Source organism: Phalangium opilio, unplaced genomic scaffold (genome assembly GCF_054372755.1).
Source record: "Phalangium opilio isolate 3A_F unplaced genomic scaffold, DU_Popi_V2 ptg000329l_1, whole genome shotgun sequence".
NCBI lineage: Eukaryota > Metazoa > Arthropoda > Arachnida > Opiliones > Phalangiidae > Phalangium > Phalangium opilio.
In genome coordinates, this window is record NW_028324226.1 from 6,954,473 (window position 1) to 6,973,298 (window position 18,826).

General features: G+C 37.8%; 2 protein-coding genes across 2 annotated transcripts; both read left to right on the forward strand.

The window, feature by feature from the left end:
• The first annotated feature begins 5,911 nt into the window (after window positions 1-5,911).
• LOC149610598 (uncharacterized) lies at window positions 5,912-8,549 on the forward strand. Its single transcript, XM_089859514.1, has 2 exons — window positions 5,912-8,070; window positions 8,212-8,549. The coding sequence occupies exons 1-2, from the start codon at window positions 5,952-5,954 to the stop codon at window positions 8,547-8,549; spliced, it is 2,457 nt and encodes an 818-aa protein (XP_089715640.1). The 5' UTR covers window positions 5,912-5,951.
• An 80-nt stretch (window positions 8,550-8,629) lies between these two features.
• Window positions 8,630-9,731, forward strand: LOC149610599 (uncharacterized). Its single transcript, XM_089859074.1, has 2 exons — window positions 8,630-9,579; window positions 9,634-9,731. The coding sequence occupies exon 1, from the start codon at window positions 8,636-8,638 to the stop codon at window positions 9,464-9,466; it is 831 nt and encodes a 276-aa protein (XP_089715200.1). The 5' UTR covers window positions 8,630-8,635; the 3' UTR covers window positions 9,467-9,579; window positions 9,634-9,731.
• The last annotated feature ends 9,095 nt before the right edge of the window (window positions 9,732-18,826 follow it).

The following is an 18,826-nucleotide window of genomic DNA, read 5'->3' on the forward strand; positions in this document are numbered from 1 at the left end:
ACATGTCCTATATATTACCCTATATATTAGAACATGTCCTATATTATCCTATATATTTGAATTCATCCTATATTATCCTATATATTTGAATTCATCCTATATTGTTCTATATACTTGAACCTGTTCTGTATTATCCTTAGTTTTTGTATAGTTTTGCATCAAATTTATCAAAATGCAACTCTTTTTTCGAAATCACATTTGACTAGATGCACCGTCAGGATTTTTTTCAATTATATTTTAGTTAAGTTACTCTTTTCAACGTAAAATCCAATTTATTATTAATTTTTATTAGAGGTTTTTCTGCACATAGTTTAAGCCAAAATAGTATTATATATGAGCAGTTTTAGTCCTATAATTTCTAATAAAATACATTTTTTCTCCTATAAAATCCTATAATCCCGGAAGAAAATTCCCTTTTAACCAATAAGGAATTTAAAATTTTTGGCTAGGACCCTGGGAATTAGTTAATCATATTTTGGTATTTCGGATAAAATATGAAAAGTATTCTCATACTAAATATCTTAATTTTGTGAACGGTTGCGTCACCTGCAATTAAAATATTTATAGCCTATAGAGGAACAGCAATAGGGGCGGGACTTCAGACGTAAAACCGCGTGTAGTCTGCAATTCTCGCTTGTCGTTCTCGAACTAGCTCGAGCTGTAAGTCTCTAGCATTACGAAGTATAGGAAGTGTCATACTTACGGAAAATATCTTATAAACTTATGCCAAAAGTAATTTTAAAATTAACCAAGTAATAGGTACATGATTAATAATTTTAATTTGAATAAGTTAATTATAATACGATAGAAATATTTTGTTAGTATATGCTATTATATTTAAAAAATATAATTAAAATAAGAATGGTTTTTATACAAACAAACAATGCGTTATCGCGATTGCATATGTACTTTTAAATTTTAAAGTTTTTAAAATCTGTTATTATTTTTATGAGATGCGTATCCTCGAGCAACAATGGCAGGTGTATAAAATATTAGTCTACATGCCTTTCTTGTTGGAATTTAATGCAGAGTTCAATAGGTTAGAATTGCACCTTTAGGGGCTATATGCTTCTTATTTTTTTTTAGGTTGTTAAAGGTTACGACCTATACCTTATATCAGAAGTAAGATGAGACTAGAAGTAAAGAGCTCTAGCATTGGCACTAGTGAAGAAATTTGACGATTTTATGCCGCTTCCATCGCGCCTATATTAGAGAGAAAAGAATTGGTCGAGTTCCAAACAATTTCCTACCCCCTTCCCTTCAACCTAAAAGCGCGGAACACGGACGCGGGTGCTTGAATCTAGTTCGGCCGTCTACCACCGCCAGCGTCTCAAGTTTTGGAGGGGAAATTCAGAAACCGCTACCAGAGGGCCAACCGTTGTTGTGTTATCAAGAATATTCACTTTCGCCAAGTGAAGAATTTGGTTACCTCGATACTTCTAGTCTCATCTTACTTCTGCTTTTACTCTAAAGTATGGCTAGGTCGAAGTAGTAAGCTTATTATCCTGAACTTTTTATTATATTTATTATATTATATTTTAAAAGATATAAAAATTCAAGCGCATCAGAAAAAAAAGGGATCGCGAGTTGGATGGTATGGTCTTGGAATTTGGGTGCCCCTTTTTGAGTGCCATTTTTTACCAGAAAGAAACGTCACGGACATGGCGTCTAGATACCATCCGTGTAATATATTTCACCCCTTAAAAGAGGGGCTCTTTAAGTTTCGGTTTTGTTGTAAATTAGAAATAGAAAAAAAAAAAATAGTGTGAGCAAAGAGTGATGGTTTTTCCAGAGGATTAGACAAGATAGGCGTCTATTTGGTTACGGGGACCATGGGTTTGGTTTGGAATTATTTATAGGTTTTGATATGATGAGAAGAATGATATTTATTTTCAAGTATTTGAACGCCCTACACAATTCTTCATTGTCTGTATGATAAATTTGTTGTAATTTACTTTTAAAATTGGCCTAAATATTTTAGTATTAGCTGAGTAATGCGAAACATTTTATTCTATTGCTTTTCTATACAGTATAAACAAGTTATCGATCGTAAAATCTTGAATTGTACCTTTAGTTATCAATATGTTAATGAGTAAATCAACCTTTGGAGGGAGCGAGAGTCGTGGTAACAAACGAAGTGTATGTAGTCGTCCATTTCGGCATGGACACTGAAGAGGATGGTTTTTCCAGAGGATTAGACAAGATAGGTGTCTATTTGGTTACGGGGACCATGGGTTTGGTTTGGAATTATTTATAGGTTTTGATATGATGAGAAGAATGATATTTATTTTCAAGTATTTGAACGCCCTACACAATTCTTCATTGTCTGTATGATAAATTTGTTGTAGTTTACTTTTAAAATTGGCCTAAATATTTTAGTATTAGCTGAGTAATGCGAAACATTTTATTCTATTGCTTTTCTATACAGTATAAACAAGTTATCGATCGTAAAATCTTGAATTATACCTTTAGTTATCAATATGTTAATGAGTAAATCCACCTTTGGAGGGAGCGGGAGTCGTGGTAACAAACGAAGTGTATGTAGTCGTCCATTTCGGCATGGACACTGAAGTTATTTTCAGATTTTGTGCTAAAGTCTCTGTAAAACAATGTCGTTTACGGTGGGACAGCGCAGTGACTGGTAATTAAACACGCAACTTGAAGAGCCTCTCTTAAAATGGAAGGTTAGTATTTATGGATAATTTTAATTGAGTTAAAATTATTAGACCCTTTAACTTTATTATCTTAGTTACGCTTCATAAAGTTGGTTTATTTGTTCTTTATATACTGTCACAATTCATCATTGAATTTGACCCGACCTTAAAATTTTCTCACGCCAAGAAGCACCTCAAGAGGCAGTGCGAGTTGGCCAGCCTCCCACGTGTAGTGAATGAACTGTAGCACCGTCTGGTGTTGCCTCATGGCGCGAGGGATATAGCCTCCTATGGCACCCCGCCCCTGTGGTGTTTGCTTCTCTGCATGGAGTTGTCTATAGAACTTTTCTACTAAAAAAGGGGGTAGGCAACCCTAAGTATCGGGACATACAAGGGGGATGATACACTGCCGTTTTTGCGCATTCTCATAATTCAACAAGTTGGGAAAACCAAAATATTACCTCTCCGAGTCGGGGAAAAGACTAGTATACGACTCAATAAAGAAATACTAGAGCAACATTTTTTCGCTTTGTTTTGTCTAACGAGGCTTAAGTCAATGAATAGTTTTCTCTACATTGTCAAAATATATAATCATCCGCTAATCCAAGGTTTCAAATCATTACTTTCAAAGAATATATAAGTTCTATGTTAAATTTTATTCTCTGATGCATACCACTAACCTGATAACGATTAGCCCTTTCACTGATCTAATTGCTGCTATGATGCTTTCTTCTATTATAATATCTAAATATGATTAGTTAAACGTGAATTTAACTTTCGGCTCACTCTGAACCGTTAATGTCCCTTCACCACAGACACGATAATCAAAACCCAAAGTTTACTCCACCTCAGGTCTCAATTATTTACTCTTTGGTTCACTAAGCCTATTGCGGATCAAACTTGATTTACCCGACAGAATCCAGGCCTTAGATTTCTTCGTGAAATAGCTAAACCAAGGATTATTCTATATACAGATGTAGTATAGCTTAAGTAATATATAAACAGAAATTTCAAATAATAATATTAAAAAACATCGTTGGAATATCAAAATGAAACAGAGCTTTAAAGCTACAAAAGTACTAAATGCATCGTAATTACGAAAAAGATTTCCACATATTCACTTTTTATTATGGAAAAAGTGAATATTAAGGTTCTGTAGGATTTCTTAACACATCAAAACAAAGCGAACTGCTAACTCGGCGCACAAGTGTAACAACGGACAGACACACACAGACAAAAAAATGGACTGCTTTTTAACTCTTTCCGTATTAATTTTGAATTGACAATAGAGATTATCCTAAATATTAAAATAAATATAATTAATATTTAATATTTTCTTCGTTAGTTGTTCGCCTTATTGAGCGTTACATCGTTTTAAAAAAGAATAATTAAACAACCTTGAGACACTTGACTAATATTGACCTTTGAATTGAAGGATATGACTGTTGTTTCGCCTTACCCAAATAGGTAGTATATAAAGGATTCGAATCGCAGCTGTAGATAAGAACATCGCAATTGCGTGAACCTTGGAGGAAGACCCCTCCATTGGAAGGCTAGACGTTTCTCGTAACCCTAGCCGATCGCCGCGTATGTCTTAACCTTAAGGATGATGGTGGTGTTAGAAGCCAGGTGTACAGACTGGTGTCCATGTGGGATGGACAAAACAAAGACCAGAAGATGGTGGTGTTAGAAGCCAGGTGTACAGACTGGTCTCCATGTGGGATGGACAAAAACAAAGACCAGAAGATGGTGGTGTTAGAAGCCAGGTGTACAGACTGGTGTCCATGTGGGATGGACAAAAACAAAGACCAGAAGATGGTGGTGTTAGAAGCAAGGTGTACAGACTGGTGTCCATGTGGAATGGACATAGACAAGAAGGTGGTGGTGTTTAGAAGCCAGTAAGTTCAGACTGGTGTCCATGTGGGGTGGACAAATGAACAGAGTTGTTAGACAGGCAATGGAGTAATAGCCTGTAAGTGGATTACAATTTCCGGGACTGTAAATGCGGTCTGGAAATTGAATACACGTTTGCTCCGATTTGGAAACTGCGAACGCGGTCACGTGGGTGTAACAACGGACAGACAGACAGACAGACACGTCGAAATTAGAACCTCTCCGTGACATACGTCACTCGGAGAGGTAAAAAGACAACAGCGCAGGCGCCAAAATTCGCTCAGATAGAAGACAAAGTGTTACCCTGGGCTGCGTTCAGTAACACTCATCGGGAAAAACATCGATGTTTGGGAAAATTAAATCGGTGTTCTTTTGACGTCATGATGACGTTGCAGTTGTTGAACGGAACAATTTTGTGTAATCGATGCTTTTCAAAATGGCGACGATATTATGATAACGTTATGGCAGAGGCTTAATAATAAAACCGAACTATTTACAAAGATATTGTATTTCATTTTATCAATTAAAATCAAAACGCCTGCCTCTTAAAATTTTGTCATAATCCTTTTTTACCTAAATAGTATATTGCTTTTTAGTATTATTATCCATAAGGATAATATTTGTCAGTTCTTCATTATTTAAAATTGCCGGCGCAAAATGACGAAATTTACATCATGAATCCGATACTCAACAAAAAAACCTCCTCTCACAGCTGATTTTTCTGATGGGCATCCGATGAGCATCATGACGTCACGCCCAAAGACGCGAAGAACCGTTCAGTAAGACATCGATGTCATCTTTTAGTCATCGATGTTTTTGATGCCGGTTACTGAACGCAGCCCTGGTGTCTTACCCTCTTAGTTACATCGAAATGGTCTATTCTAGACTCGTATTATTTTTAGCTTTATTATTAAGTCCTAATTAAGCATCGTTTCATTGAACCCGAGGACTATTTCAGTGTTTAGTGTTTGAAGAGACAGGAAACTCTTCCCGGTGTCCAGACTCTTAAACACCCAAGAAACATCGAGTAGCTTAGCTAGTTTAAAATAATTATTTCCAAAAGAGGATAATAGAAGAAGGATGACACTCTGTATCCTCTTAATACTTTAGTTATGTAACGTCATTATTCTCAGGTGAGGGACTCCCCTTTTTGTTTGCTTTCCCGCTCATGTTGTAATATAACAAGTAGATATATTATATCAGAAGGGGATAATTCTGAGAGAGCGGTAGGTAATATTTTGGTTTTCCCAACTTGTTGTCAAACAAAGAAATCAAAATGAAATAGCGGGTAGGATAGTAAAATAAAAAAATCGATATTTAAAAAATGCCTAGACCTAAAATGCAGTTAGAAAAATATAAAAATAGGTTTAAATTAGATTAAAAATAGGTGAAATTAAGTTGAAAATGTCCCCGCAATTGAAAAAAGGTGCAAATTTTATCGTATATAAACCCGGGTTACCGAGCCTAAGTCATCAATATCGTGCAGTCTTCCTCCAGTGTGCAGCAATGGGTATTACTGTTTGTATAGGAGTCGGGTTTTTACTAGTAGTTAGTTTTATAAGTCCTCTTCAGTCGGCGGTAATTAGTAATGATAGTGTAGAATTGAGTTTCCCTGATGTCTCCAATTCTTCGAGCTTCGTCAAGGAGTCGTTAGCCAATGATACGAGTGTATTGGATTCGGATATTGAGAACATCCACATCCACAAAGGTGATGGTTCCAGGTACTTGGGCGTGATGGGTGATGGGTCTGTTTCGAAGCTAGACAACTTCAGAGGGGAAAGTAATCACCATGGAAACCAAGATGATCAAGAGCATCATGATAGCCACGAACCCCACGGTCATGAACCTCACGATCGAGAACATCCGCCGCATCGTTTCCATTCACATCATGGATCTTTCCTCGCTGAATCTGATAACGGAAGCAGCAATATCTCAGCTCTAGAATTAGACGACTTCAGGGAAGAACACAACCACAATGGTCATCATAATGACCACGAACATCACGGGCACGAGCATCACAACCATGAAGATCATGACCATTCACACCATGGCTCGTCTTTCCTCGCTGACTCTGTGAACGGAACCGGCAATGCCTCAACTCTGGAATTGGATGACTTCAGGGAAGAACACAGCCACCACGAACGCCACACTGATCACGATCGTCACAACCATGAAGATCACGAACATTCACACCATGGCTCGTCTTTCCTCGCTGAATCTGCAAACGAAACCAGTAATGTTTCAACTCTAGAGCTAGACGACTTCAGAGAAGAACACAACCACCATGAACACCACAATGATCATGACCACGAACATCACGATCATCACAACCATGAAGATCATAAACATCATGATCACGACCATTCACGCCATGGTTCGTCTTTCCTTGCTGGGTCTGGTAACGGAACCAGCAATATCTCGACTCTAGAATTAGACAGCTTCAGGAAAAAACACAACCACAACGATCACCATGATGACCACGAACATCACGGTCACGATCATGACAACCATGAAGATCATGAACATCATGACCATTCACACCATGGTTCGTCTTTCCTCGCTGATTCTGAAAACGAAACCAGCAATACCTCATCTTTGGAATTGGATAGCTTCAGAGACAGTTCTAAGGGTCACGGTGGTCACAATGGAAACCATCATGAAGATCACCACGACCACTCACACCATGGATCGTCATTCCTCGCTGATTCTGAAATCGGAACCAGCAATACCTCATCTTTGGAATTGGATAGCTTCAGAGACAGTTCTAAAAGTCACGGTGGTCACAATGGAAACCATCATGAAGATCACCACGACCACTCACACCATGGATCGTCATTCCTCGCTGATTCTGAAAACGGAACCAGCAATACCTCATCTTTGGAATTGGATAGCTTCAGAGACAGTTCTAAAAGTCACGGTGGTCACAATGGAAACCATTATGAAGATCACCACGACCACTCGCACCATGGATCATCATTCCTCGCTGATTCTGAAAACGGAACCAGTAATACCTCATCTTTGGAATTGGATAGCTTCAGAGACAGTTCTAAAAGTCACGGTGGTCACAATGGAAACCATCATGAAGATCACCACGACCACTCACACCATGGATCGTCATTCCTCGCTGATTCTGAAAACGGAACCAGCAATACCTCATCTTTGGAATTGGATAGCTTCAGAGACAGTTCTAAAAGTCACGGTGGTCACAATGGAAACCATCATGAAGATCACCACGACCACTCGCACCATGGATCATCATTCCTCGCTGATTCTGAAAACGGAACCAGTAATATCACATCTTTGGAATTGGATAGCTTCAGAGACAGTTCTAAAAGTCACGGTGGTCACAATGGAAACCATCATGAAGATCACCACGACCACTCACACCATGGATCGTCATTCCTCGCTGATTCTGAAAACGGAACCAGCAATACCTCATCTTTGGAATTGGATAGGTTCAGAGACAGTTCTAAAAGTCACGGTGGAAACGATCATGAAAATCACCACGGCCATGACAACCACGGTAAGGATCATTCCAACCATGGATCTTCTTTCCTATCTATGGAAACGACTGATGTGTCATCGGAGGATGTCGTTCCTAAATCTTTGCCACCTACTTTAAATCCCATTTCATTTCCACTTATTCACAACATGGATACAATAGATCTCAACAGTGCAGGATCTCGACATGGGCATTCCTTTAACAGTTCTGGGAACTCAACAGATGGAACGTCTGCCGAAAAACCTATTGGAAACGAGAGTTTCGATGTGGAACTGGATGCCTTAAATGATACAATCCTCGTCGATACAACTCATGGTAATATGAAACCCCTTAAAATAAACAAACTCTGCATATCCCTAACCCATCATATGTCTCTACCTTTAGAAGGACGTAGTTTAGGAAACTTCTTCGAATCTCCTGTCAATTCGTCAATGAAAGCTGAAGGTCGTAGTCTTGACGAGTTCAACTCCAGCTTCCTAGATATTTCGCCTGGTACTTAGACCGCAAACATAATGTACATGACTTACACTATTAATATCGATTTCTTCCAGAATCGTCCAACATTTCAGACACCCTTTTTGATTCCATGGTTATCGAGCTTGATTCATCGGATTTCAGAAAATTCAGACAACTTGACATCAATACTGAGGACAGCCCTATCGACAGCGAAGACAGTGTAAGCAATGCCTCAACGATCGAAGCTCGCAGTAGCGCCAAAGAGCCTGGCTCTCTGGACGAACTTTTGGGGCGCACTGTCGATAAAGACCATCTCATGGATTTCCTGAATAACTTTCCTGCTAAAAAGCCTCTTAAATTTGATGACCTCATTAACAAGTTACCAACTCACAAGCCTAAGGTCAAGCTCGATGTCCCCAAGAAAGTTTTGGATAAGATAAAGATAGTTGACGACCTCAAGGACGACTTGGAAAAGTTGAAACCGATTAAGAAGCCTACTTTCAAGCCAAGCACTTCAACCTTCAAGGCCACAACTACTATGGAACCAACTTCTACTACGCGTGACCCTACTACAACCGAAAAGCCTACAACGACCATGGAACCAACAACTAAAACAGAGCCGACTACGACGCCGAAGCCCACAACTACGACTAAAAAGCCGACCACGACAGGAAAACCCACGACTACCACCACAACTTACAAGCCCACGACGATATACAAACCATATCCTCATGGACCTCGTAAACCTCATCCGGTGCCCTACTCGCCAGAAGGACCCCATTATCACTACAATGAAGGCAATTACCATCAAGAAGAACCTGGAATGAGACCTCCCGTCTTTGCTCACCCACATGAAGACCATTACACTCCTGAAGGGGAGAAGTCTTACGTCGTTCCTGTTGATGTCTATGACCATGAATATTCTGGAATGTCACCTCCCTGTCTTTGCTCGTCCACATGAAGACCAGTACAGTCCTGAAGGGGAAACTTCGTACGTCGTACCTGTTGATGTATATGGCCATGAATCTTCTGGAATGTCGCCGCATATTTACTCTCATGATAGTGAACAAACTGGTAAAAATTCTTAACTAAATCTAACTGTAATAGTTTCTAACGCGTTCTTTATAGCATCGTACCACTGCCCCTTGAACATGGCTGGTCATCCCTGCCCACAATGGTTGCTGGAAAAGGATCCTCATTGCGACACCCACGAAGATTGCTTGGCTGTCTACCCTATGTCAATTTGCTGTCCCATAAATTGCAGGAAGAGATGTGTTGGCAACACTTACCCCTATACTCTTCAGAAGCATCGTGGATATTATTAAGCCTGCCAAAGAATTCTGCACGATCTTTTTATTTGCATACAATTATGCCGTTTTATTGTTCACAAGTTTAGGAGTTTTACTATAATGATGGGCCATTGTTCACTTAATTTAATTTTAATTCATGGTTCATCTCCTGTGTTCAGTTTTGAAATGAAAAGAGAAACAAATAAAATATTTTAAACAATAATAATTTCAAACTTATTTAATTAACCAAATTTACTACATGTCTGCAGATTTCAACTCTTGAAACCTAACAAAGAACAAGTACGAAACTGGTTCAAAAGCCCGTAACAACAAAGTTTCGCCGTAAAGCTCAGCGGATTCATACACCGCTTAACTCCCAAAGAAATAGTTACCCCATTTTTAGCGCCCACGCGCACTAACTTACACACTTCCGGTTTAGCACTATTTTTATCTAGTGATTTTGGGAGCGAAAATGGCTCACGTCTGCTTCTGTCGGAACGGTGTAAATTAAGCTTTGGCTAAGAAGTTGGCTTTTAGTCGGGGTTTCTTTTTTTCTACAAAACATTTTAACGATCGTCAATAATGTTTTGTTGTGATATGTGTGAGTGAGAATTCCGTGGTTAAATTAAAACGGTTTGGACAAATTTATTTCCTGTATCTTTAATATAAGAATTGCAACGTGTTTCTACGTCCACCATATCGCCATTTTTCTTTTCGACGGAGATCCCAGCCAACGGAAGTTTTGGAACGAAAACCAAGGAGCATAGATACCACTATGATATACTGTAAGGTTGTATGTCCATAAACAGGCTAATCCTTTCTATGCGCAACGACAGAATCTTGTTGTTCGCGATTTTTAACATTAGCTCTATGGCCAGTTTCATACTTCCCCCCGAAGGGGGGGTTATCATGAACTCCTGTAGTAGTTTTGATGTTAAAAGTTTTCATGACATAATAGAGGAAGGATGTCACTCTGATCCACTTAATTCCTTAGTTATGTAACATGATTCATCCCAAGCACATCCTTTTTGTTTACTCTACTGCTCATTAAACTTCAGATGGCATCGCACCGTAAGGTGAATTATATAATTATTTGGCATTTAATCCCCAGAAATCATCCCACAAACCTTTTCTTGAGGTGGGACAAAAATCTACAAGCGCGTCTTGCCAAATAGTTAAACGCTAATAATAGAGTAATATGATGTGATTCGGTTTAGTAACCTTGCTCCAAATGTAAAATGATGATGGAAAGAATGACGTTACACTTACCCCGCTTTGTGGTACACGTCTCTCGAAGCGAAGTATTATATACTTCTGTTATTACTTATTCAGTTATCATCTATCGTTTTCATTTAATAATAATAATAATAATTTATTTTTCTCAGTAAAAATACATTTCACTGATGGCAACTAGGTAAAGGACGAGTCCCATTTTTTCACTAGTTACCAGTACACACACAAAATAAAAGAATAATAATTTAACATAAAAAAATGCATTACACCTGATATGGCTGCGCTTTAAGGTGCATACTGAGGTCATTTCTAAAAGTATACACCGACGTGCAACATCTTATTTTAGCAGGAAGTACATTCCATTGTCTTATAGTGCGATTAAAAAATGAATATAAAAACGCGTCACATCTACATTTGGGGATATAAAAGGTTAAAAGTTCATGCCGTTCATTGATTTTAACATAGTCCAATAAAGGTAGATAATAACAAGTTGGGAAAACCAAAATTTTACCTCTCCGTGTCAAGAAGATTATATAAACTTAAGTATCCAATGAAAACGTTATTATGTTTCTGAGTTGGGGTTTCCCATTTTTGTTGTTGTTTTGAAAAATATATCGCAATGCACGGGCCTTGATAGATATAGGAGGCAATGAATGAAATATATCACAATGCACGGGCCTTGATAGATATAGGAGGCAATGAAGGAAATATATCGCATGCACGGGCCTTGGTAGATATAGGAGGCAATGATAATCTCTCTCTTTGCACGAGAGGTTTATCTTTAATATTTAAATAAATATAATTATTTTTAATTATTTTAATCTTCAATAATTAACATTAATCGTTTAAAATAAAGTTATACTTATTATCTTCTCAAACTTTGCTAATACGTTTAAAGTGAAGGGTACCCCTCTTGCCCGCTTTTTTCAAATTTGGGGTATATATACGATTCGTTTCCTCTATAATAGTAAGGAAAAAGCGCAATTGCGAAAACCTTTGGTGGCGATCCCACCTTAGGGAGGCTAGACGTTTCTCGTAACACTAGCTGATCGCCGCGTATGTCCTAAAACCAAACGATGATAATGGAGTAGAAGCCAATGATACAGATTGGTGTCTATGTGGAATAGACGGAAGACCAGTGGATGGTGGTGTTAGAAGCCAGTGTAAGTGCAGACTGGTGTCAATGTGGGATGGACAAAGACCAGAAGATGGTGGTGTGAGAACTCAAGTAGAGGAGCCATTTCCGTGACTGTGAAAGCAGTTCGGAAATGGCGAACACGTTTGCTCCGATACGCAAACTGCGAACGCGGTCACGTGGGTGTAACAACGGACAGACAGACAGACAGACACACACACACACACAGACACGGCCGTTACAGAACCTCTCCTGGACTACGTCACACGGAGAGGTAAAAACCATTAATGATTCTAAATAAAAATGTGAGACAGGCTTTTTGTTGTAAAAGATACATAGGTAAAACGTTCAAATGTTTAAGACGCGTACAATAATCCATTCTGTTATTTAAACTATTAACAGGCAAGTTTATACAAGGCTGTCCAACAAAAAATGAAGTAAAATACTCTCTCCACCGAATTTTTATCTTTCACCAAATAGGGTGACCATACCTCGACCCCGTATTCTAGAGGGCCGGTAGGCCCTTCTAGATAAGAACCCACACCCTCCCGTAATGTTAAAGAAATAATTCACAGATTTTAGGCTTAGCGTCCCATAGAAAAAGCATGGGATTTTTGGTGGTCCACTCCATCGAATAACTCAGAAACTACTGCGAAGTTAAGGTTCGGAACACTTTTGAATTATCAAGCAACTATTAAATGTTGAACTTCTGAAGTTTGATTAAGAACAATTAAGTCTAAGTATTTTATTTTAAATAATTTATAAATCATGGTAAAACCGTTAAATATATTACACTGTTTGCATAGCATTTTATTCAGCCTCCATCGGGTTTGTGGCGCATAGGATAACGCGTCTGCCTATGAAGCAGAAGATTGCAGGTTCGAGTCCTGGCAAGCTCGTTGTTTATTTTTACAGATCTTTTATTCAACTTAAATGAAATAATCCTATAAATACAATGTTTAGATAATTTTTTGTTACGAAGTACGGGCTTGTGGCGTAATGGATAACGCGTTTGCATTCGAGGCAAAACATTGCAGGTTCGAGTCTTGGAAAGCTCGTTGTCCATTTTTGATGAAGAATCTTAGTATATATAAGGGAAAATTCTTAAGTAACAAATTTTCAATGAAATGTGCGCGTGCTGGCGCGTGGTTTAGACATAACTTTTTTTTAAATCTATACAAAAAGGTCAACTAAACTTAATTGAGTCACTAACCGCCTTTTCATATGAAATAAGTTACCACCCGCCTATCTATGGTGAATTAATTTACCACCCGCCTACCAATTGTGAATTAATTTACCACTCCCCTGCCAAATGATTTAAAATTTTAATCTTTCCCATAAAATAATGAGAGGCACTTGGAGTGAGCCAATATGCTCATGAACATCTTACTGGAACATCGAATTAGTGACGTTTGACAATCATATAATTATTTTTATAATATATTAATACAAATTAAGGCTGAAGGAACAGATATTATATAAAAAAGACTTGGTTTGCCCAAGCCTTAAAAACAAAACGATAAGAGTTTTTCCAGTTGTCTGAAGCGCAGATATTATTTTTTCTATTGAATTTTAAAGACAATCCGTATTTTACTACTCTTTAGAATTTAATTCAATCACCTGATTTTACTGCTAATGGATTAGTTTCCTATAAATTAATTGAAATAAAAAATTACTTATCTCAGATTTTTCAACAACAACTCCATTTTCCTGAAACATTTTATCATGTATTTATTATGTTGAGGGATATTGTGTAAATTTAATCAAATTAATACTTTCTTTTTTAATTTCGGAGAATTTTCATTTCAAAAAGTTTTAAACACATCAAGTTTTCATGATGTTGTCAACTAAACAGCAACTCAACCAACACTTCTAAAATCTTCCCCACAAGTACTGATATACACAGTTCAATAATTGTGACTGTGCCTAAAGAAGAAACGAACCCCTTCATCAAATATAAGAAAGGTGATAACAGCCCCCTTTGTATTCGAAAAGACCGCATATAATACATTATTAATGAGAGTATTATTTGAAAATTAAAGTACGTTCTCCCTTGAAAAGAAAAAAATTCACGATAAAATGTTTCACGAAAATGGAATCGTTCTTGAAAAATCTGAGATAAGTAATTTTTTATTTCAATTAATTTATAGGAAACTAATCCATTAGCAGTAAAATCAGGTGATTGAATTAAATTCTAAAGAGTAGTAAAATACGGATTGTCTTTAAAATTCAATAGAAAAAATAATATCTGCGCTTCAGACAACTGGAAAAACTCTTATCGTTTTGTTTTTAAGGCTTGGGCAAACCAAGTCTTTTTTATATAATTGTAGTAAAGGTATAACAAGAGCGTTAAATGAAATCAAACTAGCCTTGGAACGGCCGAACATTCTGCGTATCATACCCGAAATACGACGGGCTTTCGCAGTTATGTAAAAAACATGATTCGCCCATTTAAGGTGACGTAACTCGCACGCTAAGTGAAAAACGGATATATCCGCGTGTCATACTTGATTTGAATGCTTATCAGAACCTTTTATGGCCTATTATAATTCTATTCTTACAAACTCATTGTTTCCCTTTCGACCCCCAAGAGAGTTTATTTAAAAAAAAATAATAAAATTCCAAGCATGACGACGCGGAATCTCAAAATTTTTGATATCAAAGGAATGGAAAAGAAAGAGTTCTTGAATTTCTTTACTAGAACTTTTGATGGAAAAGTCTTTAGGATACGTCAGAGTGTAAAGGAAACCGACTAAAAGTTGGGCCGCGTCTCGAATGGATCTCGTTATAGCAATAATACCATTTTCTTTTAGGAGTGAATCGTTTCACGCTGCGTTCTCGAGGACCCCTTTCAATTACGTAACAATAGGCTGACAGAGAAACTGATTTCCATCACCTTGATGGAATTTAACTTGGTACCTCTATTCCTGATCCGAAAACCGTTTTAAAGGCTAGCGTAACACTTGTCTTTGAATTTAGCTCTTCGAACCCATGAGGTATTTGTCGTTTGACGTAGTCGTGGCCGGAATGCGAAACCGGGGTTTGCTATTGCCGCATATGACGCTCATTCACTTCAGCAACGGGTTGATCACTGGCTACCGCGATTAAATGTTAATTGCGTATGCAATTAAGTGTGAAATCGAAGATGATTAAGCACTGAGGGATTTTATCAGAAACAGACTCTAAAACTTGTAGGAAAAGGTTACAGTTCTACAAATTATTCCTTAAAAGAACGGCCTTTGTCTAAATATAAAAGGGAAGATATTAGAAAAAGTAAATGATCTCTTATTTCAAAATAATTAGCATTTAATTAGTCTTAAAAACGCTGACTACTGTCTCGCCATGTTTAAAGGCATCTGCTTGCCAGAACGACTTACTCCTACTGGATTGTATTTTCTTGTAATGTTGCCTGAATTTTTCCTTTTAGATTTGAGCTTAATTTCTAACTCGTAGATTAAAGGAACTGCAAAGAAGGCATTGGCGGGTGGGTTAAAATTATTTGAAATACGTCACAGACATCACGTGATGCCAAGATACAAAGACAACTCATGGAGTGGAACTGGACATCTAGTCCTTGTTTTTCGCAAGATTGCAGCGCCAATTCCATGAAGTGGTATTTTTCGAAATAAAACGAACTAAGCTTCTTTGAACCACGCCTCTCCTTGGTCACGTGCCTCTGACGTACTTCAAACAATTTTTACCCTCCCGCCGTTGCCTTCTTTACAGTCCCTTTAACCAAACACTTCATCTCCCTCGACTTTACCGAATTTTAATTTAAATTCAATCCGAAATTTCATCAATATCTCTGTGAGGGTTAACACTATGAGGTATAGTATTTATTTCTAGACTTAAGCTAACACACATGCAGATATTAATATTAAGTAATCGTAATTTTACTCTTGTTTTAATATGTGAAATACTATAGCATAAATTCGTAAGATATGTTCCATAAGATTGTCACTGGTTACTGAGAGCTTGTTATGAAGTGACGTAGGTGAAACGTCATAGATCCTCGTAAAGCGACGCCTGGTGAGGCGCTGTCAAAGGCTTACTACAGACTAAATAGGAGAAGATGGACTGCAAAACTAACCGAGTGTAGTCAATTCTCGCTTGTCGTTCTCGAACTAGCTCCCAGTAAGTCGCTAGCATTACGAAGTATATGAAGTGTCATACTTATGAGACATATCCTATAAACTTATGACTATAGTTAATCTAGTTGGAGAACTTTGACCAAGTCTGTGATTGCGAAAGATGTAGAATTTTATGTCCATGTCACGATAATGGAGGCGGTTTGAAAGACATTGGAAGGTTCACTTATTCACTAATTATTTTAATTACCTACGGCAAGGCGGAGATAAGAAATTAGAAATAACTTGAAGGGCCCCTTCGTTTAAAACATCTTTGAAAAATGTCCCCAGTGATGGAAAGTTGTTTTAAGCTTGGAGATAAGGGTTCATTCCAATAAGAGGTTGATCCCTCGAAAGCGGAGAAAATCCAAGGCACGTCCCACGCTCTCTAAGATAGAACAAGAATCTAGGGCCCCCTTGCTCGTTCTTTTCTTTGAAAAATGTTCCCTCGAATGTATGTATGTACATGTACCAGTTAGTATAGTGTTTATAGTGTAGTAGGTTAAAGGAGGATTACAACAGCAACCACCATGAGAAATAAACCTCGAAAGATATACCCCCATTATGTCGGGAAATATCGAGAAAATAGTTTTAGATGGCTAGAGCAGAAGATAGTGCAAACACTCATTTTTATCTACCTGTGTGATTACATTATATCAATGTAGAATATAGAATCGTAGTGTTTGGGAGTGTGTTTATAGTGATAGAACTCACCAGGGATAGATTTAATTTTCGAAGTAGGAATGGAGAACAGAGTAATGTGGGCGCGCGTCAAAGTCCCGGAACCCCTTCCACTGGACGGAGGGGTATGAAAGAAGAGGTGGGTCATAGCGTCAGAGGTAAAAGGGAATTAAGTATTTTTCGTAGTCTCCGTCAGCAACGTCATCAAAACGTAGTTTAAGTGAGCCAATAAGGTAATTTAAACTTTTCGTTACGTGTTGGAGGGAGGGGCTCTATACTGGGCTATGAGTCGGACTGAAGTAAATACTAAGCGTTCTCCATTCCTACTTCAAAAATTAAATCTATCCCTGAGTTCACCAAATACAAGTTTAGTGCTGAAGAAAAGATCCGCTACTAGCTCAGAGTACGTCTTCTTCTGTAAATTAAAGGTAGTGTTCTTGGGGTCGTCTGCAGCGTTAAGTTACGGTGATGTGTGTTCCCAAACATAGATTGGCCCCTAAAACGAGGAAATAGTCACACGTGGGGGAGTAAGACATATCAGCCTTCAATTAAGAACGTTATTAAACCTCTATCTATGAGAATTTTACTATAAAATGGGTAGGAGTGTGCGTTCGCTGGTAAATTAAAGCTATAATTACTTCGCATGTATGTCTATATTTCCTTGTTTAAGAGGCCAATGTTTCAAGGCCCATAGCTTAGTAATTAAACGTTGTAGACCACATGTTCTTTGACACTTTCCATTCTGTTTGACCCCAAGAACGCACCCTTTAATTTGCGGCATACTTAGCAGAATGTCATTTAAACAAGATATGAGCAAGAAATGATATCTAGTTTACTAGGGAGAAGGTATAAATTCGCAACATTTCTAGCTTTATCTCCAGTCCAAACGTTGGTCCGGAGATAATGCCCGCCTCTAAATTTCAACCAGCAAGCATCTCATTGGTTCTTGAAAACTCACGTCAGCGCGACGGGAATGACGAAAATTACGTATTTTCCGACTGAGGAGAGGCGAAATAGCCCGGCCTTTTTTTACGTCCCACCTTGTATTTTGAAAGGGGGCTGGGACTATGGCGCGTGAATACTTAGGCATCTTAAACCTTCTCCCTAATAAACTAGATATCACTTCTTGATATGATGATTTAATTCTAGTTTGCGATTTTGTATCCATGACATTATTTTATGACATTGGTAACGTAGGTACGTTTGAACACGTGCACTGTTGCTACGATCCACATGCCTAATGGTGATTCCGTGAAATTTCAAAAATCTTCCACCGATCTTTGGATGTACTTTATAGTTTTGCCACTTTGAAATTCTTTATTTCTCGTTTTCTGAGATGTCTTGTAAAGAATTTAAAAATCTCATATGAACCATCCCGCCACCCTTATTGCCACATAAAGTAAATTAGATACAGTTTGAGGCGCCAGTTAGATTCTACAAAAATTTTTATAACTTACGTGTTTGATGGAACTTGAACTTTTTCGAGTTAGAAATGGGTTCACAAGGTTGTTTAAATTCTATGTATGTTTATACAAGTTTTGGTTTTAAGAATATAAAAACTTCGTTGGCATACAACCTGATTGCGACAAGTTTGAAGACAGAGCTTAAAAGATTACTAAGATTGATCTTTACTGGGTGTAGATAAGAGTAAGAAGACGGCATGGCTTGATTTCTAATGCCTCTATTGTGCCATAGTTTAATGCTTTAAATGATGAAGATTGAGTTGCATATTGCTGGAGTTTGCTGTATTTATGTGACTCTTAAAGTCGATATTGAGAGCTTTTCAACACTTAATTATGACCCATTTTTGTAGGATTAGGGTAAAATACCAATTCCAAATTGGCTAAGGACAAAGA